Here is a 21492-nt window from a genome sequence, read left to right on the forward strand (position 1 = left end):
CGTATAGGAACACCTGGTACTTGTATGAAACCGTTTGAATTCTCAAAACCAGCTGGCCTACGAAGCATGCACGGGAGGCTCGAGGAACCACAAAAACCGATCAAAGTCGGGCGCTCTCAAGACTCTCGACTACAGGCCCTAAAATGGGAGGAAAAACTTTCATCGGATCAAGGAAGATCCCTGCCGAGCAGCTGGAAACAGGTAAGTAACTAACTACATAGAGACTAGCGGCTTGACACTTACATAATCAGCTATGACGACGGCGCATGTCAGCCATCGCGGTTGACGGCGATGCTGCTTGAACCCTGCTTGTATTGTCTTTCCACGATACCTAGAATAGAGCTGGCTGGACACAACCATGATCAGCCTCCTTTGATAACGAAACGCGAACCACTGCTCATGATGGGCGGAGATGCTGGTGGAGATGCCACTGGTCGGGGAATGTCAGCGGCTGACGGGGAGTCTCCCCCTCCCGAGACAGAGCAGCCATATCAGCCTATGCGGTCTGCATCTGCTTCCTCGCTGCCGTTTGAAGGTTGGAAAAAGAGCACTGTGAACTCATCCAGCCGCAGAAGTATCAGCAGAAATGGAGATAGGCGCTCACAAAGGGCGCAGAGTGCCACCAGGATCCGGCGGGCGTCGCTCTCCTCCCAACTTCCCGGTAGGCTTGACTTTCTAGATCGGAAGGAAAAAGGTCCCTTTCCGTCCACCCTGGTTGATGTATCGAAAAAGCTTGGAACATTTTCCGGTGTCTTTGTTCCTACAACTTTAAATGTTCTGAGCATTCTCATGTTCCTTCGATTCGGCTTCATCCTTGGGCAGAGCGGGGTCTTGGGAATGTTGGGTCAGTATCCAGGACCCTCCCATCATGTATGTTGGCCGCTAACCGTGTTCCCAGGAATGCTTGTTGCCTCGTATATGATTAATTTGGTTACGACAATGTCCATATCTGCAATCGCAACCAATGGAACCGTTCGAGGTGGCGGTGCCTACTACCTTATTTCACGCTCCTTGGGACCTGAATTTGGAGGCTCTATTGGCACCGTATTCTACATAGGCTGTGTGTTCAACACAGGAATGAACGCTGTTGGTTTGGTTGATTGTCTGACCCAGAGCTTTGGTTCCGCATCGGGTTCTTTGTCTAATTTCCTCCTGGAAGGCTTCTGGTGGCAGTACCTCTGGGGTACAATAGTTTTGGTCTTGTGCACAGGGATCTGCTTGGCGGGGAGCTCAATGTTCGCTAGGGCTAGTAATGGACTCCTTGCAGTCCTGCTAGTGGCGACATATAGCATTCCGCTCTCCCCGCTACTACTCGGTCCATTCGCAAACCATAAAATTGGTATAGAGTACACCGGCTTTAGCCTGACAACGTTCCTTGGGAATTTAAAACCGGGATTCACCAAAGGAGCGGCAGGAAGCCAGATCCCAGGCAAGGAGAGTTTCCAAAATTTGTTTGGCATATTGTACCCTGCAACGGGGGGAATATTTGCGTAGGTGTCGTCCCCGAGAAGCACACCAGCTCTGCTCCTTGCCTGTGCTAATCCTATACAGGGGCGCAAGTATGTCGGGTGATTTGAAGAACCCAAGTCGATCCATCCCGAAAGGTACCCTATCCGGACTCGGCTTGACGTTTGCCACTTATACTATTGTGATCTTGGTGATTGCCTCTACAGTGACAAGAGAATCTTTATATAGAGATGTTAATATTATACAAGATGTAAGTACCTTTTTTCGTTTCCTGCACCATACACTCCTGCTAACCGACTTCCGGAGATCAATATGTCCGCTGCTCTCATCGTTCTCGGAGAATTTGCAACCACTTTTTTCTCGGCCCTGATGGGCCTCATCGGCGCGTCAAAGCTACTTCAGGCTATTGCCAGAGATGATCTCATTCCCGGCGTCTCCTTTTTTGCCAGAGGAACGCCAAAGACCGATGAGCCTACGCGAGCTATTATATTTACCTTTGTTATCGCGCAGTTGACAATGTTGCTTGATATCAATCAGATTGCGTCGTTTATCACTATGATTTATCTAATGACATTTCTAGTGACAAATCTTGCGTGTTTCTTACTCAAAATTGGGTCTGCACCAAATTTCCGCCCTTCGTTTCATTATTTCAACTCCTGGACAGCACTAGCTGGGGCATTGGTTAGTGGCACTAGTATGTTTTTCGTTGATGGTGTATACGCGGCGGGGTGCGTTTGCGTTTTGGTACTCCTGTTTCTTCTTATCCACTACACCACGCCTCCGAAATCATGGGGCGATGTTAGCCAAAGCTTGATTTATCATCAAGTTCGAAAATATCTGCTACGCCTCCGCCCCGAACATGTGAAGTTCTGGCGCCCACAGGTACTCCTCTTTGTTGACAACTTTGACGTGCAGTACAAAATGATACATTTCTGCAACTCGTTGAAGAAAGGCGGATTGTTCGTGCTGGGCCATATTCTTGTGACTAAAGAGTTTGCACGTGCGGTACCTGAAGCAAGGCGAGAACAGACGCTATGGAATAAATTTGTCGAATATTCAAAAGTCAAAGCGTTTGTTAACGTTACGGTGGCCCCTACAATCGAATGGGGAGTGAGGAATGTAGTTCTGAATTCCGGGTTGGGGGGCATGAGGCCTAACATCGTTGTCATCGATCAGTTCCGCCGACAAAGCGGGCGGCTCAGCGCAGAGGGTGACGACAACGCAGTGCCCGCACGTGGAAGGACAAGTGCTCGACAGGGTCCTGGGATGGAGGTTATCGACAAGGCATACTCGATGAGTGTACAAAGCTACGTGACTGTATTGGAGGATCTTCTTTTCAAGCTTCGAATTAACGTTGCCATCGCGCGAGGATTTGAGGATCTGGAGCTACCCAGCCCTACAGGGCGTGGTACCAAACGGTACATCGACCTTTGGCCCATCCAGATGTCTGCAGAGTTTTCTGGTGAAGGGTGTTACAGCAGCCAAAATATTGTGACAACCAACTTTGACACGTATACGCTTATTTTACAGCTGGGATGTATCCTTCATACGGTGCCATCCTGGAAGAATTCTTACAAGTTGAGAGTGGCGGTATTCGTGGAGTATGAGACGGACGTCGAAGAGGAGCGTGGAAGGGTTGCAACGTTATTAGAGAAGCTGCGGATCGAAGCTGAAGTGCTCGTGTTCTGGCTTGCGAGTGGGGGACTTAAATCTTATAAAATCATCGTGAATGGAGAACAAGCCGCTTTGGCGGAGAGGGCACGGGTTGATTCTGTTCTGGAAGAGGAGGATTGGTGGCAGGAGATCAAGAGATTCCGAAAGGGAGAACATGACCGTCGAACGAAGGGAAGATCGGGGCAACCTTCACGCCCACACCCTACGTGGCTACGCTCGCAAGAGGAGCACGAAAACAGCCCCCTACGAAAGTTTATCGAGTCATCCCGGAGAAGAAGATCTGTAGGAAGCCTTGGCGGTATGGCAGTCAGCCTGGGCATGCAAACCCAACGCCTCTTGGACTCCATGGTCGACTACCATCCTGATGAAAGTGAGGAGTCATCGTCCGGTGGAGGAAGTGAAATGGAAGCATATGTGAGCGAAGCGGACGACGAAGATGAAGACGTGGATGCAGATGCAGAGGACATAGGGGATGAGCCATCGTCACCGGCGGAAGCCAGGACAACTCCAAGGTCAGCATTTCTAGGGAGTCCAAGAAAGCCACGTATCGACGCCAGAAAACGTCGCGTAGGTTCTGTATCGGAGTCTGCCGTGACTGATTCAGAGGACTCCGGAACGGAAGCTTCGACGTCTTGTCCCACGCACCCAGCAATCAGCAGGGTGAAAGCTGAGGGGACAGCGCCTTCTCGGGACAAATCAGGCATGGTCAGAACCTCTTCAACGGTGAGGTTTTCTTCGGCGCCAATACCAGAAACGAAGGTCGCGACGGAGGAGGGGACAGGACCATCGATCATGTTCGCCGCAACAGACTTGGGACGGCCTGGGCCCAGATCCTCTTCGTCTATCTACAAGCGACCCTCTTCCCCCGACCACCCCAGGCCGGAGTCGTCAGCGCGGGCCGACCGTGCTTCGGGCTATCCGTTACAGGCTTCTGTTCCACTCTCATTTAACGATCTCCCACGCCGTGCGCAGCATCTCATTGTGAACGAGCTGATGAAGTCACATAGCAAGAAGACTGCGGTTATCATGACCACGCTCCCGTCTCCTGTAGAAGGGACCTGTCGAGATCCCGGGGCAAGCCAGCAGTACTTGAGTGACTTAGAGGTATTGTACAGTGGCCTCCCACCTTGCTTACTTGTGCATAGCAACAGCATGACTGTGACGATGAATCTTTAATATGACATGGCTAGATGATAGCACGGACGATTTACTGCGAAAGCGCTCTGCAGATGTGCAGGGAGTGCATACCATAAGAAGGGGCATTGTCATGCTTGGCTTGCGGAGACTGTTGCAGAGAAAAAGAAGGCTCAGAAGGGCCTAGATGGGCTAAATGTAGCCAGAGAAGCAAAAGCTTGTGAGGAATGGGAGCCTTCTAGTAGCATGAAATGCATTAAGCTTCGCAGTGGAAGAACATCTGGTAGAAAGCCTGCATTCAAATTCACAGGTGGCAGTGGAGGAGTTGGCTGGTATTGATATTAGAAGGTTTTGAGCGCGGAGTACATACATATATGTGGAGGTGTTGGACCCGAATGATTTTTGAGTTCACTAGTAGTTAGTTAAGATTCGGCGTATCAGAAATACATATGTAGTACGGAGTACATGGCTGTCCCGCCAAATTAGGACGAAAAAGGAGGTCACCGTCGATCCTCCAAGCGACAGCTTCCCTCGACAGCCGGCTTTCCATCCACCTTTCATCCTATCATTTAGGAATCATTCTTTGTTGATCAAGGATTGAGGATGCCTCCTAATAATACCTTCCATTCCATTGCTGCTCGAATCCAAGCTCTTACACTTTTGGGTATTGGAATGCCCATTAAAGAAATTTCCGCAAGGCTGAACATTCCTGTAAACACCCTCTATGTTATCCGCAAGCCAAAGAACGTGGGTTTGACCCGCAGAGAAGCCTTTTGGTTGATATCAGCTATGTTGAAGATGCGCCTCGCTCTGGGCGCCCAAAAGCAATAGATCCAGAAAAGGGAGCTGAGGTCAATCACACTGTAACAAAAGATCAATCTGGAGGGGAGAAATCAACTGAAGCCCTTGCATTGCAGACTGGTATATTCCACCCCAGCATTGTGCAAATTCTTCACAAGCATTGCTGTGTCCTTGCGAAGTCCACTTGGAAACTTGGCCTGACTGAAGCTGCAAGGGAAAGAAGACTAAGACCCGCAATTGCACAATAAAGATTGGACCCTGGAGGACTGGATGGGATGTAATGAGGTCACCGGCGGGGAGCTATTCGTTGTGTGGAGAAAGCCTACCGAGGCTTACGATCGGACCTGCATACGAAGGCGATGGAAAAGTTGGGAGCCTCAGATTTCATGTTTTGAGAGTGCTTCACGCTGGGCTCCGTACAGAGTACTGCGTCCACTCTGTATAATTCTGTAGGTGCAGATTTCGGCGGGTTGTGTCAATTAGCGTCCTTGCTAACCTCTTTAACTAGGCTTAGAGGGATCTTTCTACCAGATCACCCGGACCTCCTATGTAAGTCAGGCTGGACCTCGTTAAGATCACGTGATGCTTATTAAGCAGAGCGCACCTCTTGAAAAACAAGTCACGTAAGATTTTTTTTCTTACCTTTACCAAGCATTTCCCAAGCAGTTCGCCCCCCCTTCCCCCCTTTTTGGCCAAGATGGCTCATTTACGCGATAATGTGAGTAGATTTAGTTGTTAAATGTGTTATTTTTATGGAATCTGATGAAAATTGATTAAAAAATGATTGAATTGATAGGCCTACTACCAACGGTATCTTGAGGGTGTTGCCAGTGGAGAGATTGTCCTGCCTGAGTACACGACGGTGAGTAACACAATCATTTGCTAATCAGTTACCAATCGGTTAATAACTGATTGTACAGATGCTGGGGTCTGTTGTTCTGCACTATGGGGAGGTCTTCTGCCGGGTAAAGGACTGCTATAAGGCAAAGGTAGGTTATTTCATAATTGGTTGGCAAGCGGCTACTAATCGGTTGCCAATTGATTAGAAACCGTTTTCGGCCACCAACAATCTCCGCAGCCACATCCGTTCACATAAGAATATTACGGTGTATGATGGTGGTTCGGGCCGAGCCAGTCAAGCAGATATTGATAAGGCCGTTGGTAAGTGATTGTGAATCAGTTGGAGATAGTTGCTAATTGTTTAGCATTTTATAAGTCATTGGTTGATCATGATGGGGATGATGAGGATGGTAAATCCAATTGCTTGCCAGTTGATTGTCAATTGCTTAACTGGTCATTAGATAATGATGATGACAAGGATGAGGATGAGGATGGGGAGCATGGGGACGATGGGGATGGGGAGAATGACAATGATGGTGAGTGCAAATATTTCTTGCTCAATTTACAATTGGTTAACAAATGATTAGCAAGTGATGATGGACAGGCAATGGGTAAGTTTGATTGATTATTGATCATTTGACAACTGTTTAACATAAACCTAGCTGAACTTCCAAAGATTATCTGGCGGAAGGATGGCAAAGCAGTAAGTTTAACTGTCCCCAATCACTTGTCAGTTACCAATTGATTAATTAGCCAAATCTTACGGCTATGAGGAAGCTTTGCAAGGAGCTCGGCATTGAGTTCCCTTGCAAATATTGCAAGGAACAGGGCATCAGTAAGTACTTACCAAATGGTTGTGAATCAGTTGCTAATCAGTTTGTAGCTTGTATCCAAGATGTGGAGAATTGCCTTGTCTTTGATGATTTTGATCCAGAGGATTAGGTCAGGTGAAAACACTTTTGTCAAGCAGTTGTTTTTTTTCTTCATGTTAAATAGGAGGGGCCAAATGATCAATGAATAATGATGAACTGATTAATAAGTGATTAATTATTATTTTTAGTAGCTAGAGTCCTAGGCATTGTTTCTTCCGAGCTAACTCCACCTCCCGTTCCTGTAATGCTATTTCTCGTTCTTTATTCATTAATTGTCTTTCTTTTAGCTGCTCCGCCATTAAATCCAATTCAAGCTGTTCTTTTCTTGCCTGAAAATCAACAGACTTTTGCTCAGTAGTCTGACTCAAAATGTTTTGAGAGGCTTGTTGACGTAATGGAACTTGGGAAGACCTAAGGTGCAGATAAGTACTTGTCAAGTGGTTGGCAAATGATTTAGAATCACTTACCGTGCTCTTCTGGCTGGCCTTGGAGATCTTTGAGAAATAGAGTCCAGATTACCCAAAGATGAGCCAGCAGAAATAGTAGAGGCTTGGGATCTAGTGTCTATATCCACTACATCTTCAGTTGAGGCACGAAATTGTGAGTAGGACCGCCGACGTTGAACACTTTCTATAAAGTAATTAGTAGTCAGTTAACAATCAGTTCTGATATATTATAACAAGTTTATGGTTTCTCACCTTCACGTTGAATATGCCGGTGATATAGAGACTCAATATTACTTGATTGATATGAGTGACAAACGCCATAATCCTCGCGTGCATAATATTGCAAAATATCACGCTTATCAAGTTTCCATGAGCTATAATTGGTTAGTAATCAGTTTACAAGCGATTGAGAATCACTTGCCTGGTCAAAGCCTGCAATAGAGACTCATGTTTGCCAAAAGCATAAGATTTATTATGAGTTTTTTCCGCGGCATTAGTATGCTTTCGTAATCTCTCATATATATGCTCTGGAATCAAACTGCAATGCTTGTTCAATCCTGAAGCAATAATAATATCTTTTTTGTGTCTTGCCCAGTCCTGAACCTTCTGATTTTCATGTGCTGATTTGAGATAAGTATTTGTTAAGCATTTTGGAATTGATTGTGAACCACTTACCAATCAGTAGATTGCATAGTTGCATATAATCCTCTTGTGAATGACAGTCCAACAAGCTTGCCATGCGACTATAAATGCCAATGCCTCTATCGCTTGCTCCAACTGCCTGAGTAATTCCACGCATGAAATGTACTCGAGAGAATATGACAATATTGCGTAATTGCCAATCTCGATCCCGGTGATCCGTGTCAATCTCAGTTAGATAGAGAGCAAGGCCTAAGTGTTTGTCAATCACTTGAAGATCAATTATCAAACACTTATTATCATACCATCTGTTTGCTTTCGGTCCATATCTAATCCAACTCCTTCAATTCCCACTCCATGTAAATGAAACCATGCTATTGAACAACCAATGAGTGTTTCAATAACATCGAATACCCGCTTGAATAGAAGATAGTACCCATTCTTACTATCATGCTCCGTAAACACACGCACAAGCGTAATAACTTAATAAATCAGTTAGCAAATGCTTGACAACCACTTTGAAATCAGTTATAAAACACTTACCTTTTGCATGTTGAGCCAGAAAGGTTGCAAACACCACTTCATTTAGGTTAGAGCCTTTCAGGCGCTTATAAGACATATCCACCTCGAAGAAATTAAGCTCTGAGAGTAATCTTGCCTGATCTTTCAATATGCAGATGATCATTAGACCTTCAGGATCTTGATACATCTTTTGAATATATTCCTGGAAATCAATTAACAATCAGTCTGCAGGCACTTCACAATTGATTGAGTAATTCTAACCTTAATTGCTGGATTACGGCTTTGCTCCAGCAAAACACTATTATATCCCTGTCCCTCTGGATAGCAAAGTAACCGTTGTTTGCGGATAATTGTGGATATTCGATCCATATTTGTCAAGCTTGCATGTATGTTTGACAAGGAGGATGTATTGTTTTCAAGACAAAGTTCTTCAAGAGCCGGTGACTTCAAAAAGGAGGCTAAATTACTTGGTAAGCAATTCCAAAGTGATTGGCAAGCGATTGACGAATACTTACTTAATGTTAGATTTGGTGTTATCATGTTTGAAACCAGCTGTGTTATACGTTTCATAACAACTCTAGGTGGCTTGCTAGGAGGAGGTGGTGGATGTGTATGTTTGCCATGTGAAACGAAGAGCAGCCAAGGACAGGATTCAATATTGTTTGGCAGGAAGGCATGAAAGATAACTGAACACTTGAGAGAAATCAAGCGACCAGAACCACGTGGGTGATCAAATCCTAAGTGATTTCCAAACAATTAGCAAGTGATGGTAAATCAGTTAGTAAATACTTCATACCACAATCTCTTTTTCGTGTAGAATTTGGTTCAATAACGTTACAAGCCTCAAAATCATTAACCACATTCTCACTGAATAGTTCTTCTAGGAAGACCATATCAAGCTGTGTACAACCATTTATTGCACGGAGAAAATGATCATGTGGATATGTGACATTTGCATTAATGCATGTAATATAAGGGCTACAATGCCCGGCCGGGTTCTAGAAATACTGTAAGTATGACAATCGGTTGACAATTGATTCATTCACTCACTGGGTTGTCAAATCGTTTAAACACAGGTTTACAAGACTCTTGTGATTGCTTGCATGCCAATCCTTGTCGGAAAAGGAAGGAAATACTCCGGATATAACTAGAGCGTGTTAATTGTTTGCTAACTGGTTGGCAAATGATTAACAAGTGATTGGTTACCTGTATGCATTTCGTTTTGTTTGATCATCTTTGATAAGACTTATAATCTTCTGAGATTCTTTGAAAGCCCTCCATAAATCATTCGTCATCTCTGTATGATGCATTGTTTTTAAATTAGTATGCAGATGCTCACATACTTTAACTCCTGTACAGTGAAATTTAAATTTTTTCACATGTGTTTGAAGATAGGAGCAAAATATGTTTTTCGGGGAATGATTTCGTTCTTTGGAGTACTGAATCTATATCCAAATGATTATCAATCAGTTGCCAAGTGATTCATAAGCACTTAATATAACTAACTGTGTGTATCATATCCTCTGCTTCCTCCCTACTACAACCGGCAATATTAACAACGTATGTGTATCCATGTTCATTGGTTTTCGGATATTCATCAAGGTCCAAGGCAAAATCAAGCACTTGAGTTGTAATCGGACGGGATTTAGCATCAGTCAATTGAGTAAACAATGGCTAAACACTTGTTAATCAATTGACAAACAGTTATCAGGCATTTTGACTCATACCCTGTCAATGCTGCCATCTCTGTTTATATTCTGGGCGTCAGATGAAGGGATATCAGCCACAAAAGGTTGGTCATTAGATGTCGGATCTATAAATGAAGCAGACATTGCTAATCAATTGCTAAGCAATTGACAATCAATTCCCAATCAATTAATGTATGTGAAGAAAACTGTAAATAATTTGAAAATTCAAACAGCAGAGGTACAACACGTATGGTATTTATAGTACTGAAGGTTGGACCTCTCTAGTCAGCATCATGTGACATATTCGAGGTCCGCAAACTTTATTTACGAGGTCCACTGATCTGTGCGCTCTGGATCTGCGGAGTATTTCGGTTGGTCACCCCATGATGGAGGACTAAACTAGGATGCTTGTGATTGGATAGGTGCAATTGATGTATGCTTGCCATTCACTAAGCTAGTTACCTAAAAGGGGGTGTCTTCTACCATACCGGAAAAATGAGCTTTTCGGGCAACCGTCGGAAAACGTTTATCCGACGCGACCCGTTGAACCACGGGTCGCAAGCTTGAAACCGTAGATCAACCATATATTTACAATGCACGTATAAAGGGTCCGAAACGTATAGAATTCGGAACGTATATATTTTTAAACTTGAGGGTTTTGAACCCGATTCGGAAGCTTTTCAATTACTAGGAACTAACTAAGTATTACAAACCACCCGCACAACCCGAATCGTAATGAATTTTTTTTTTTTTTTTTTTTTTAAATTTGAGCCTCCCCGGTTGGAGTCTCTGGTTCGGGGACAGGGCGTAAAACCAGCGCAGAAGAATCGTCAGGGCGAGCCCATTCGGGCCGCTTGATCGTACTTTCGAGCAAATCGGCTCCACTGCCTCCAGTTGGAGACAGGCCCGACGCAGAGATATTCGGCTGCGACTGAACGAAGGGAGAAGGCGTGATCGGAGTGGGGGAGGGGGGGGGAGGAGCGGACGCAGCAGAGGGCAGGGCAGCAGCAAATCGGCCTATCTTGGCTGCTGATTCATAGACGGTTTCTTCTGCCTTTCGCTTTTTCTGTCATCAAATATCAAAGTCAGTTCAATTCATCCCGACATTGCATCAAGTATACTGACCGCAGAAGGTAAACAATTGGACTTTAAGTCCTGGCGGATGTCGGCCAAGGTCCTTTCAATATTCTATATATATAACTACATTAGCATGAGTTGAATGTATGATATCCAATCAGTTCAACCTACCTTGACAGAGCGGAATGTATGCTCCGCAAGCTCTTTTTGTTCGGCTTGGATGGACACGAGCTTTTCCAACGCTGCCAAAGTGGCAGCACCAACTTCAGCGTTGAAGGGGGGGGGAGGGGGGGATTCGTCAGTTCGGACCGACGGGGGTGCCATTTTGGCAAGCAATTCACTGAGACCAGCGGCCTGTTCCGCCATACTGGCTTTCAATTCCTCTCGGAGCGTCGCGTTCTTAAGCCTGAGGAAATCATCATGGTCAGACAGCAATGCTGCCACTTCCTTCTGCAGCTCTGAAGGGACAGGAGCACAGGCTTTTTTATCTCCTGCACAATTGGTGCAGGCCTTCGCGGTTCCTTGCTTGCGGGAACAAGGCTTTTCAATGTGCGCCGTATACACAAACATCAAACAGCGGCCACAGAGTGTATCACCCATCATAGCGGGCTCTTCTTTGACAGCCGAGGGCTTTCGCCCTGGCTTCTTCTTTGTGGACATCGGGGAGTGCTCGTCCTGAGCTGCTGCCAATTTACGCGTTTGCGGAGCCATTTTTTGCTATTTCTGCATATATTGTCCTTCAGTTTGCTGCAGTTCCTTATTTCATTCTGAAATCCACCACTTACCTCGATATTGGAATAGGGGGAGAGGGGCGACGAGAAATATAATGAGCTCAAGAGGAGGAAAGAAAGAAAAGAAGAGAAGAAGAGAGAGATTTTGTGTGGGAAGAGATTATTATATCTAGCGTGTCCGCTTGATTGTTTTGGATTTCCTAATCGGGACGTGTCTATTTATACATTACTAAGTGCTAACTCATTTTGCTTAGAGCTCCTACGGCCGATTACGGTGAACGATAAAGAGATATATATTGAATATAGCGAAATTCGGCTCTTGCAAGCATTGATATAACAGAGCATTGCATTGAAGTCTAGATATCAAACCCCGAAATCTATTTTGAAGCACAAACTAACAGCCAATTTTGACCCAAGAAGGCACCTTTTCATGTATTCAACTAGAATCTGCGTCTCTTTCGGGGCATGCGACCAGTTGCGGCTGGCGCGGGTCTCTTTGAACAGGCAGGCCGATTTGTCGCAGTCTCAAAATAATCCTCCGTGATGTCCTGCAAAGGATTCCGATTCTCCTTGTCTGAATCGTCATTCTCTGGCTCCCGCGGAGCTTGCACTGCCTGAGCCGGACGTGAATCGGGTTCCCTGGGCGGCATACTAGATGTCAACTGGACCGCATCCAGAATTCCTGGCAAAGTCTCAACATGGACAGCCTTTGGCTTCCTTGGTCGGACCTTCCGTCGGGCGAAGTCGTCCGAATTGACATCTCTCAGTCCTGGTTTCTGTGTCAAGCAGTCCCAGAGCTTGAGTACAGAATCCCAGGTGTAGGTCAACGGGGTGGATGCGTCCCGTTTCGGACTGTTGTCATCAAGATACAGCTTCACGTATGCTGCTAAATTTGCATACACCTCTATTGCCATAACTGTCAGAGCAGAAATCATGGCAATTAAGATTTACCATTGACTTACGTTCAAAATACCATTTCCCTTGTGGAGCTGACTTCTCAAAATCGACACACGGCTTGACCCAGTAAAAGACTTCACAGAATTGGTCCCACTTGAACAATCGGGCAAAATAGCTGATCAGCTTTTGTCGATCAGTTATTTCATGGAGTCCGAAATCGGGATTCTCAGTCAAGCTGAGTTCAATACATTCCCTGACATGATCCTGCAAATGAGGTCAGTTTATACCATAACTAGGAGTTTAGGGACGTTGTTCCGACCTTCAAGCTACTCAAGGTCTTACATTTCCAACCTTTACAGAGGTCCGACATGCGCCTGGAAAGTTCACAAAAATATGAGTCGTTCCCGGCTTCCCAGTCCTCAAGGCTCAGCACCTCCTGGATGGTATCGGGAATCGGGTCAGTATTTAATGTCGATATATAGGCCCATCGCACCCGATTTCGTATCTCGTGCTCCACCACTCGAACCCGCTTTTCAATCTCTGTATGATCAGAGAACACTTCAGTTCGGGTACTTGTATTCGAACTGAATGATGCCCCTTGAGCCTTTGGCATGTTGTGCGATTGGGCCCATGGGAAGGTGCGAGCTGTCCTTTTTGGCGCTGGCGTGCTCTGTGTCTCCAACATTTTGGCTATCGGATTGCCGTTGAGAATGAATGAGAGTGAATGCTTGAATTTCAGAGGGATTCGCTATCTATTATATAGTTGACTTGGAGCGCATTCGACTGCCCAAGTTGCTATTCAGATCTGTATCCATATTCCCCTACATTCTAAAATTCAACGCCGCTAAGTGATTGATTTCTTTGAAATAGGCCGATCACCCAGGAGGATGCAGATCATCGCTGACCTTGCATCCCTTAGGGCCAATTACAGGTCTAGGTGATCGGGATATTACAGTTGGTCTGCGGCACAGTTGGCACATTTTGCGGCTGCTCTAACATTCAACTTTGCTATAATACGTCCGATTCCCCAATCGAACAGCAATTTTCTTTCTAATTCCTACATACTTTGTCCCAAAGCAATTCCGCAGCAACCCTCACTGTTCCTGCAACTTGAAACTCAACCACTGCGGAAACCGGTGTATAAACCTCAAGCAAACATGCGAGGTCCGAGGTACTTGAGGCGCATAGAGGATTATATGTTTTGGAGAAGGCGACTTCATTTGCCATTCCCAGCCTCACAGTTTCGAAGGCGCAGACAGCCTGCCCATTTGTTGCGGGAATCGCAAGATTGCAATCGCGTTTTACCTTCAGTGGAACCCGACATTCAGCCGAACAATCAAACTGAGGAGTCAGGGTTGAGTGTAAGACCTTGGATCCTCTGTCAGCCTGCATCATTCTAATCACTGTGTACAGGATGCAGCAAGTCTTTCAGATGCCTCTGATGCTCCGCCCGACGCTCTATCCGACACTCATTCTGAACCAGAAGACATCAGGGTGCAGGAGATTATACAAGAAGCAGTGGCAGCTCTACCCATGGGATCAGTTGATAACAATGAATCACAACAGTATGAAGAGCCCGAATCCGAACCCTGGTTACAGACTATGTTACATCCAGTGCACCCGGTTGGCAATGGAGATTCCGATTTTCATTCACAACTAGAGGATTCATTGGGCGACCAGCCAGCTGAGACCTACATCCCGACTACAATGAATGACCCGTCGGAGGTCCTAGTCCATGCGCGTGCGGAGCCTGATGAAATGCTGGACCACTTCACGCTCGCTTTAGGATTATGGTGCGAAAAATCGGGAATATCTCGCCGACACTACGAGGCACTGCGGGAAGTCTTACAGATTCCCGAAGACATCGGTGCACTGAGATCTCTACCATTGGGGCTGAGCACGTTGAAGAAGAAATGCAGAGCTCAATTCCCTATGCTTCCCATCCGACGGGCATCCATACCGGCTGTTCCATTGAAAATGCCAACTCTTTCGCCTGCCGAGAAGCGACTAATACAGACATCTCTTACATCTAATTTATTCTTTCAGGATCCTGTGGCTCTTTTGTCATTACTGGCAAGGTCTCCTGTATTTCGCAAGAAGATACATATTGGTATGGCCGACCTAGTTGACAACCCGACCGAATTGTGGCAATCATGGAGCTGGGGGAGCTCCATTAGATGTTCGTCGGGTGACTTTGCATGGTATCCTGACGGGACACCAGTCTTTCCTTCCGATTTTGTTCGTTTCAGGTGCAACAATGCTGCATGTAAGTGCACTTGGAATGAACAAGAAATCCATATCAGAAGGATTCAATTTGTGGGTCGGGACCGGAGACTGGCCTGCACAAAACCCGGTGAAATTGTTCTTATTGTCCAGTACACTATTACTGCCAGCAGCTTTGATAAAAGAATCCATTCACTGAGACCTCCGCTTTGCCCGAACGAGCTGCTCTTACTGGAAGACCAGGAAACTCACATCATACATGAAGACAACATTCTAGCCCGACTGGATGTCCATCTTGACTACACCTTTGACGGATCGGGTAGCTACAAACCCTCAGAAACAAATGGGTTCTTTGTACGGCGAGTGATGAATACAATTCGCCACACATCATCTGTACAAGAGCTCCGACTTAGCACTCCGCTCCGGGGTGAACTGGAAATCGCGGCATACGGGAGGGATATGCTGATCAAGATGCTCTGCCCAGGCGACCCTATCAAGAGGACTATATCCATTCCCTTCCTGCTGTTCATTGACGGATTCGGTCTATATCGGAACATGTACCGAAATATAACTGGCTTCTATATGATCCCTGCAGGACTTAATGATTCCGAAAGAAGACGACAAAACAATGTATATACAATTGCTCTCGGGCCTCATGCTACAAATTTTCCCGATGTTGTGGAGGCGTTGGCTCCCGGTTTACAAGCAGTTGAAAGAGGATTTGACATTGTGGTAACTGGTGAAGGAACTGTCAGGGTCATTGCTCCTTGTATTGCTTACCTTGGTGACATGCCGCAGCAAAATGACAATGCTGGAATCAAACGCCCTACTGCAACAGTCTCCTGTCGGAGCTGTACTGTCTCCGATGCGGAGAGGTTCAATATGAATTTCGACTTGGTGAAACACGGCCGATACCATTACCAGCTACTCAATTTGCGGGCCGAAATTGAGGCGAAGCGGACTGTTCGCGAGCGAGAAGCACTGTGGAAGACCCATGGATTGGCCAAGGAAAGTCCCCCAGTTTTGAAGATCTGCCCGGCACTGAATCTGGTGACATTTTTCCCCTCTGACCCCTGTCATAGTGAATTTTCGGGCCTGTCCAAAATTGCGCATACATTATTGATATCACATATATTGACACCTGAGGGGCAGAAGGAATACTGCCAAACCCTACAGAGGTTTCCATTTCGGAGACGCTGGGCCCGACTGCAGTCCCCAATTACCCATCTGGAGTCCTACCAAATCCAGGAACACGCCCGAGCTTCAATTGTGATCCCAATTATACTCCGCTTTGCCCTAAAGCCTGACTGGATTCAGACTGTTGTTCAGCAGGCTCTCTATAACTCCTTTGGTGAACAGTCAATTGATCCCGACATTCCGTGTTTGTTGCTTGCTAAAACCTTTGGTGCTATTGCAAGAAGCAATTCACTATTGACTTCTCAGACATCTGTCGGGTACAATGAACTTAAAAGTGTGGTTGCCAACGCCCGAACTATGCTTCAGAAAGTGATAGATGCTACTGTCATGGCTGCCGAGGCACCACGGTCGGCTAGCCGGGCAGTATGGATGCTGAGATCACGGCAGAATTCACCAGTGTTCAATCGGATTGTGACACCCCCGACGGAGGACATTTCGATCAACACTGTCAGTATTGCCCCGAAAGCAGGTAAGATGTTACATGCTTTGAAACACCGACCAAACATGCATATCGGGGTGCACTATGCCGACCAGGCAAAGGAGTATGCTGTGCCAAATAACTGCAATGTACTGATCGGGGAGGATAAACACCGTGAATACAAAGCATTTGTGCAGCGAACCAACAAGCGTGATGTTGAAAAGGTTTTACTGATTCATGAGAGCTTCAAACGCACTATATCCTTGGTTCTTGATGGGGCTCTTATGGAATCGGAACCCTATATCAGCAGCCAGATGAAGCAACTTCATCGCGAATGTCCGATTCTCATGCAAGACCTCGTGCGATCGGAACACAATGAGCAACAAGATGATGATGAGAATGCCGACGAAGCCGATGATTCATATGCTACCACCCCCTTCCATACCTTAATCAATGCCTACTGCCGACTACCAGCTAGCCGCAAAGTCATGGAATTGCTTGGTTTACAAAGCGCGCGGCTTTCCGAACTACCAATTACGCATTCCTTTTTGCAAAAGCTCCGACTTTCATACAGCAGTGATTGGGCATATCAACATATGCTTGGCGGAGGTTCGACCCCAATCCGATTGTTTCAAAAGCTGACCTTTACATTCAATGGAGATGCGCATCGCACTACATTGAAACTCGATGATCTGGTTGAGTATACTCGTGCGTCGGGCACCAAGATCAGGCAAATAAGGTGCATATTCACCCACAACCAGGGCAGCTGCTGGAGGGTTTTTTTTGCCATGTTCTCTGCTCATGAAATTCGGCGCGAGAGGGTACTGGATTTGCCGATTTTGCAGGTGAATCGGGATGAGATTCATATAATCGGCCTACCTGCAATCCGCAAACCAAGCCTTTACACAATACCTGTCAGCAAAGATTCCAAAAGGCTCGAACTGGATTCTGCTCTGCCGACTACCTTTCTCAACTGCACTTGGAGCGTTTCCTTTTTATAGGTGGATCGGGCGGTTTGATGTATGTAGTATTGCGCATTAGTTGAAATCTCTCCAGTGTCTGCTGGGGTAACTATACTATAATGGTTTCTATACTATAATGGTTTCTATACTATAATGGTTTCTATACTATAATGGTTTCTATACTATAAACATTTATAAACCCGAAAAGGTATCCCGAACGTTCCTAGATATATTCGTTGATCAGGGGTTTGAACGTTTCCCGATTTCTACGTTGAGGATCGGAAGCTACGTTTCCGAATTCGGAACGTATATATTTTTAAACTTCCAAACAACCGTGGATTCGGATAAACGTATATTCCGACGTAAACGTATCGGGACTAGTGGATCTACGGTTTACAAATCCTCCCCATTTCTGCTATGGTAATCTATACGGGTCATGTGAGTAAGGTTTGCTTTGGTTTGGTTTTAGTCATACGCTGTCCCAGCCGCCTATTGGGCAGCTACGAGGCACCAGCCATATCGGATTTTTATAGGCCCGAAAAACCGTGGAACCCCAAGGTTCCAAGTCCTTAGCGCTGTTCCGCAGGTGCAAGGGAAAGGCTAGGTAAGACTTTCGGCAGTAAATTCTTGGACAGTAGCCGAAAAAGAGCTCCCAAATCCTCTCCCTTCTTTGATTTCAGTGAATTGGGGGTCACTCTCCAATGTAATTCCACAGCGAAACATATCTGTTGCATCTTTTGGAGGCTGGAAAGTTGGTCTTCTGTGACCTCACTTGTCTCTGGGCTGGCCGGCTCGCAGGTGGGAATTCTGTATCCAATGGAGATGCTCTTCAAAAAGCACAACATCCAGCAAGCCATGCATGAATACCTCCCAAAGGACTTTCAAACATATCATGAAGAGTCACAGGAGGACACTAGGCTAGTGGTGAACAGACCCAGGTCCGTGACCATGCAGGGTTTCCACTAGCAAGAAGGGCAAATCATTCCAAGCATTAAAGCTGAGGATTATCCAGCCAAATATGACCACGAAGATTCTCTCCACCAGATGCAAGATCTGAATCCTGATTGCAGAATAATATTTTTCTAAGAGTCTGCATGGCTGAGGGCCCCCATTTTGTGAGACAAACCTTTGAGTACCCAGGTGGACTGAACTGATACAATCCCTGACAAGTGATCATCCTTCACGGAAGTGATGTACCTTACCAGTGACCCAGTGCTAAGTGAGAAACAATCATGGATCATGCAGAGGCCAGCATGTATGTGGTGTCTGATAAATTGGCACTGAATTGGATCCTCCAGGAATCTTTTCGCACCAAAATGATACAACCTCAACCAGCAACACTCAACTTAACCCTTCCCTCTCCAGCCTCCCGAAACCCGAAATATCCGGATGCAAAATATATTTACTTTGCTTGGCGTGGTCCAATTGCACATGAGCTCCGCGATATTGAGTCACTGAATGCCTCTAACCTTGGATATCAGCGGATCTTTGACAATATTGATAAGTTTTCCCCCTTGGCAAGCTCAAAGTGATGCAGCCATGCAACCATACTGCCAGGGGCTGAGGTTTTTGCAAGCTGCTACCATTAATCTACCCGGCATGAAATGGATGTCTCCCGCTCGTTTCCGCGGGGGTCCTCCACTCTGTGGGATGGTTTTGGTGTCGGATGGAATATAAGTTTCCAATGACCTGCTCCTCAGAAAGCTATTCTTGTTTGTTTCAGCTGGCCATACTCTTTTGCATCCCATTCTCCAACATTCAGATTGTTCTTGGAATAATTGTCTGTTCTCACTGCTCCTGCATTGAAATGCGTCTTTCATCTTCTTTGATTGCCCTGGTGGCATTGGCCGGCCAAGCTCTTGCTTTGCCTTTCAATGAGTTGGCTGAGCGTGATACTGGACTTGATGTCAAGCTGATCCCCATTGGAAACACCCGTGTGAAGGCAATCATCACCAACAATGCTGACCATGAGATGTCCTTTGTGAAGTATAATACCTTATTTGACTCCTCGCCAGTGCGCAAGGTCCAGATCTCTAAGGATGGTATATATTTCTATACTGCATTATATTTTTTTAAGACATCAGTCCAGTGCTTACTGACTTTTAGGCTCTATCATTCCTTTCAGCGGCATCCACCTCTACTATGACATTGACAACCTTCCCAAGGAGGCTTACAAGACTTTGGCTCCGGGTGCCAGTGCTGAAGCTGAATTTGACATTGCTGAGACATCTGACCTCTCCGCCGGTGGCTCTTTTAAGATCTCTGCTGAAGGCAGCATTCCTGTCATTGATGGCCAGGGCACTAAGCCCACCAGCTCGATTCGTTTTAAGGCCAATACCTTGACCATGGATATTGATGGTGAAATGGCTTCCAAAGTGGCTAGCGCCATCCCAGAGCTTAACAAGCGCACCCGTGTTGACAACCAGAGCTGTACTGGTCAATATGCCCAACTCCTGCAAGGCGGTCTTCGCACCTGTGTCACCTATGCCCAGCGTGCTGCCCAAGCAGCTTCCGGGGGGAATGCTCAGAAGTTCCAGGAATACTTCAAGACCACCGATCAACAGACACGCCAGAATGTTGCCCGCCGCTTCCAGGCCATTGCCCAGGAATGTAGCTCTGCCAACCAGGGCCGCACGATCTACTTCTGCCGGGATGTCTACGGCTACTGCCAGGGTGCCATTGCTTACACCGTCCCAGACCGCAGCCATGTTGTCAACTGCCCAGCCTACTGGAGTCTCCCTCCTGTTCTCAACCGCGGTCTTGGCCCTGACCATGGCTATGTTATTGTTCACGAGTTCACTCATGCTCCTAGTGTTTTCAGCCCTGGCACTGTTGACCATGCTTACGGATATGAGCAATGCAGGAGACTTAATGCCCAGCAGTCTCTTAACAATGCTGACAGCTACTCTCTCTTTGCTGCTGGTCAGTATTCATCCCCCTGTTTGCCATACTTTATAGGACCTGTTGATGCTAATTCATTGTAGATGTCTCCCGCAACTAAGGCATATCTTCTTCCTGCTGGCCAGTGATGGAATAAAGCAACTAGACTGTGCAGCCCCTTCATTCTTTCTACTACAGAAGATTTTGTACATACTCTCTGATTCAGTATTCAATATATATTGCTGATTTCTCCTCATGTTCCTGTGTTAGGTTTAAGTAAGGAGATTAACAGATGATCATTTTTTGATACAGACTCTCAGTCCTTCAGAGGGCATTGTTAGCTTTAATGGGAAGAAAGAGCATGTAGATAAAGACAATAAATCAACCTTCAATAGTTGGTAGTGAAATCAAGTATATGGTAGATAATCTTTCACAGAACTACTGGGGTTTTCTACCACTTTTTTATTGGTTATTATGATGACTGTACCCCATACAGTACAGGAATATTATGATCAGAGGCCATTTCTATCTGGCTTGATTTTTTGTATATGAGTGTGTTTATGAGGTTCAATTACTGTACAGAGTACTCTTTACTTTGTAGAGTACAATATAACACACCATGTAAGCATCTCACCAAAAAGGTTCAGGATTCTTACCTGATAGAAGTACATATCTTTCATAGCCCTCATAACTTAAATTTCTTTAAATCTTTCTCTTTTCTTCACAGGGCTTAAGAGCAAAATACAGAAGAGAATCTCTCAGTTTGGCGAGCTGCCTAATACTTGGAAAGCTACTCCGTATAGCTAAAAAGGCATGCATATCTAGCGAACATTAATAGTGTGGATACGGCTTTGCGCGCAAGCTCGGAGCACGTGCGCACATTGTCCCGAAGAATGCGCCCCATACCCGAGGCCCCTTCGCAATGTCTGGTGATTGCTGCGCGCAATGTCCGTGGAGTGATGTGATTTACGAAAGCAAAGCCCTTGTAACGCGCGACAGGTTATTATGCTGCGAAGCTTCTGTT

General features: G+C 45.9%; 3 protein-coding genes across 3 annotated transcripts; 2 read left to right on the forward strand and 1 right to left on the reverse strand.

Annotated features, from left to right (window-relative positions):
• Positions 1 to 66: 66 nt before the first annotated feature.
• Positions 67 to 4614, forward strand: CIMG_09589 (cation chloride cotransporter; the record flags this gene model as incomplete). Its single annotated transcript, XM_001239967.2, has 6 exons — positions 67 to 201; positions 274 to 844; positions 899 to 1490; positions 1552 to 1717; positions 1774 to 4245; positions 4339 to 4614. The coding sequence occupies 6 exons, from the start codon at positions 67 to 69 to the stop codon at positions 4612 to 4614; spliced, it is 4212 nt and encodes a 1403-aa protein (XP_001239968.2).
• A 6229-nt stretch (positions 4615 to 10843) lies between these two features.
• Positions 10844 to 11871, reverse strand: CIMG_13623 (uncharacterized protein; the record flags this gene model as incomplete). The annotated part of the gene is made up of 3 exons (XM_004444868.1): positions 10844 to 11149; positions 11209 to 11271; positions 11332 to 11871. 3 exons carry the CDS (start codon positions 11869 to 11871, stop codon positions 10844 to 10846), a joined length of 909 nt encoding a protein of 302 aa, XP_004444925.1.
• Positions 11872 to 19254: 7383 nt separating this feature from the next.
• CIMG_05736 (metalloproteinase 6) lies at positions 19255 to 20589 on the forward strand (the record flags this gene model as incomplete). The annotated part of the gene is made up of 3 exons (XM_001241839.2): positions 19255 to 19630; positions 19695 to 20510; positions 20573 to 20589. 3 exons carry the CDS (start codon positions 19255 to 19257, stop codon positions 20587 to 20589), a joined length of 1209 nt encoding a protein of 402 aa, XP_001241840.2.
• Positions 20590 to 21492: the final 903 nt, after the last annotated feature.

This window comes from Coccidioides immitis (assembly GCF_000149335.2).
Source record: "Coccidioides immitis RS genomic scaffold supercont3.5, whole genome shotgun sequence".
In the NCBI taxonomy this organism is placed as follows: domain Eukaryota; kingdom Fungi; phylum Ascomycota; class Eurotiomycetes; order Onygenales; family Onygenaceae; genus Coccidioides; species Coccidioides immitis.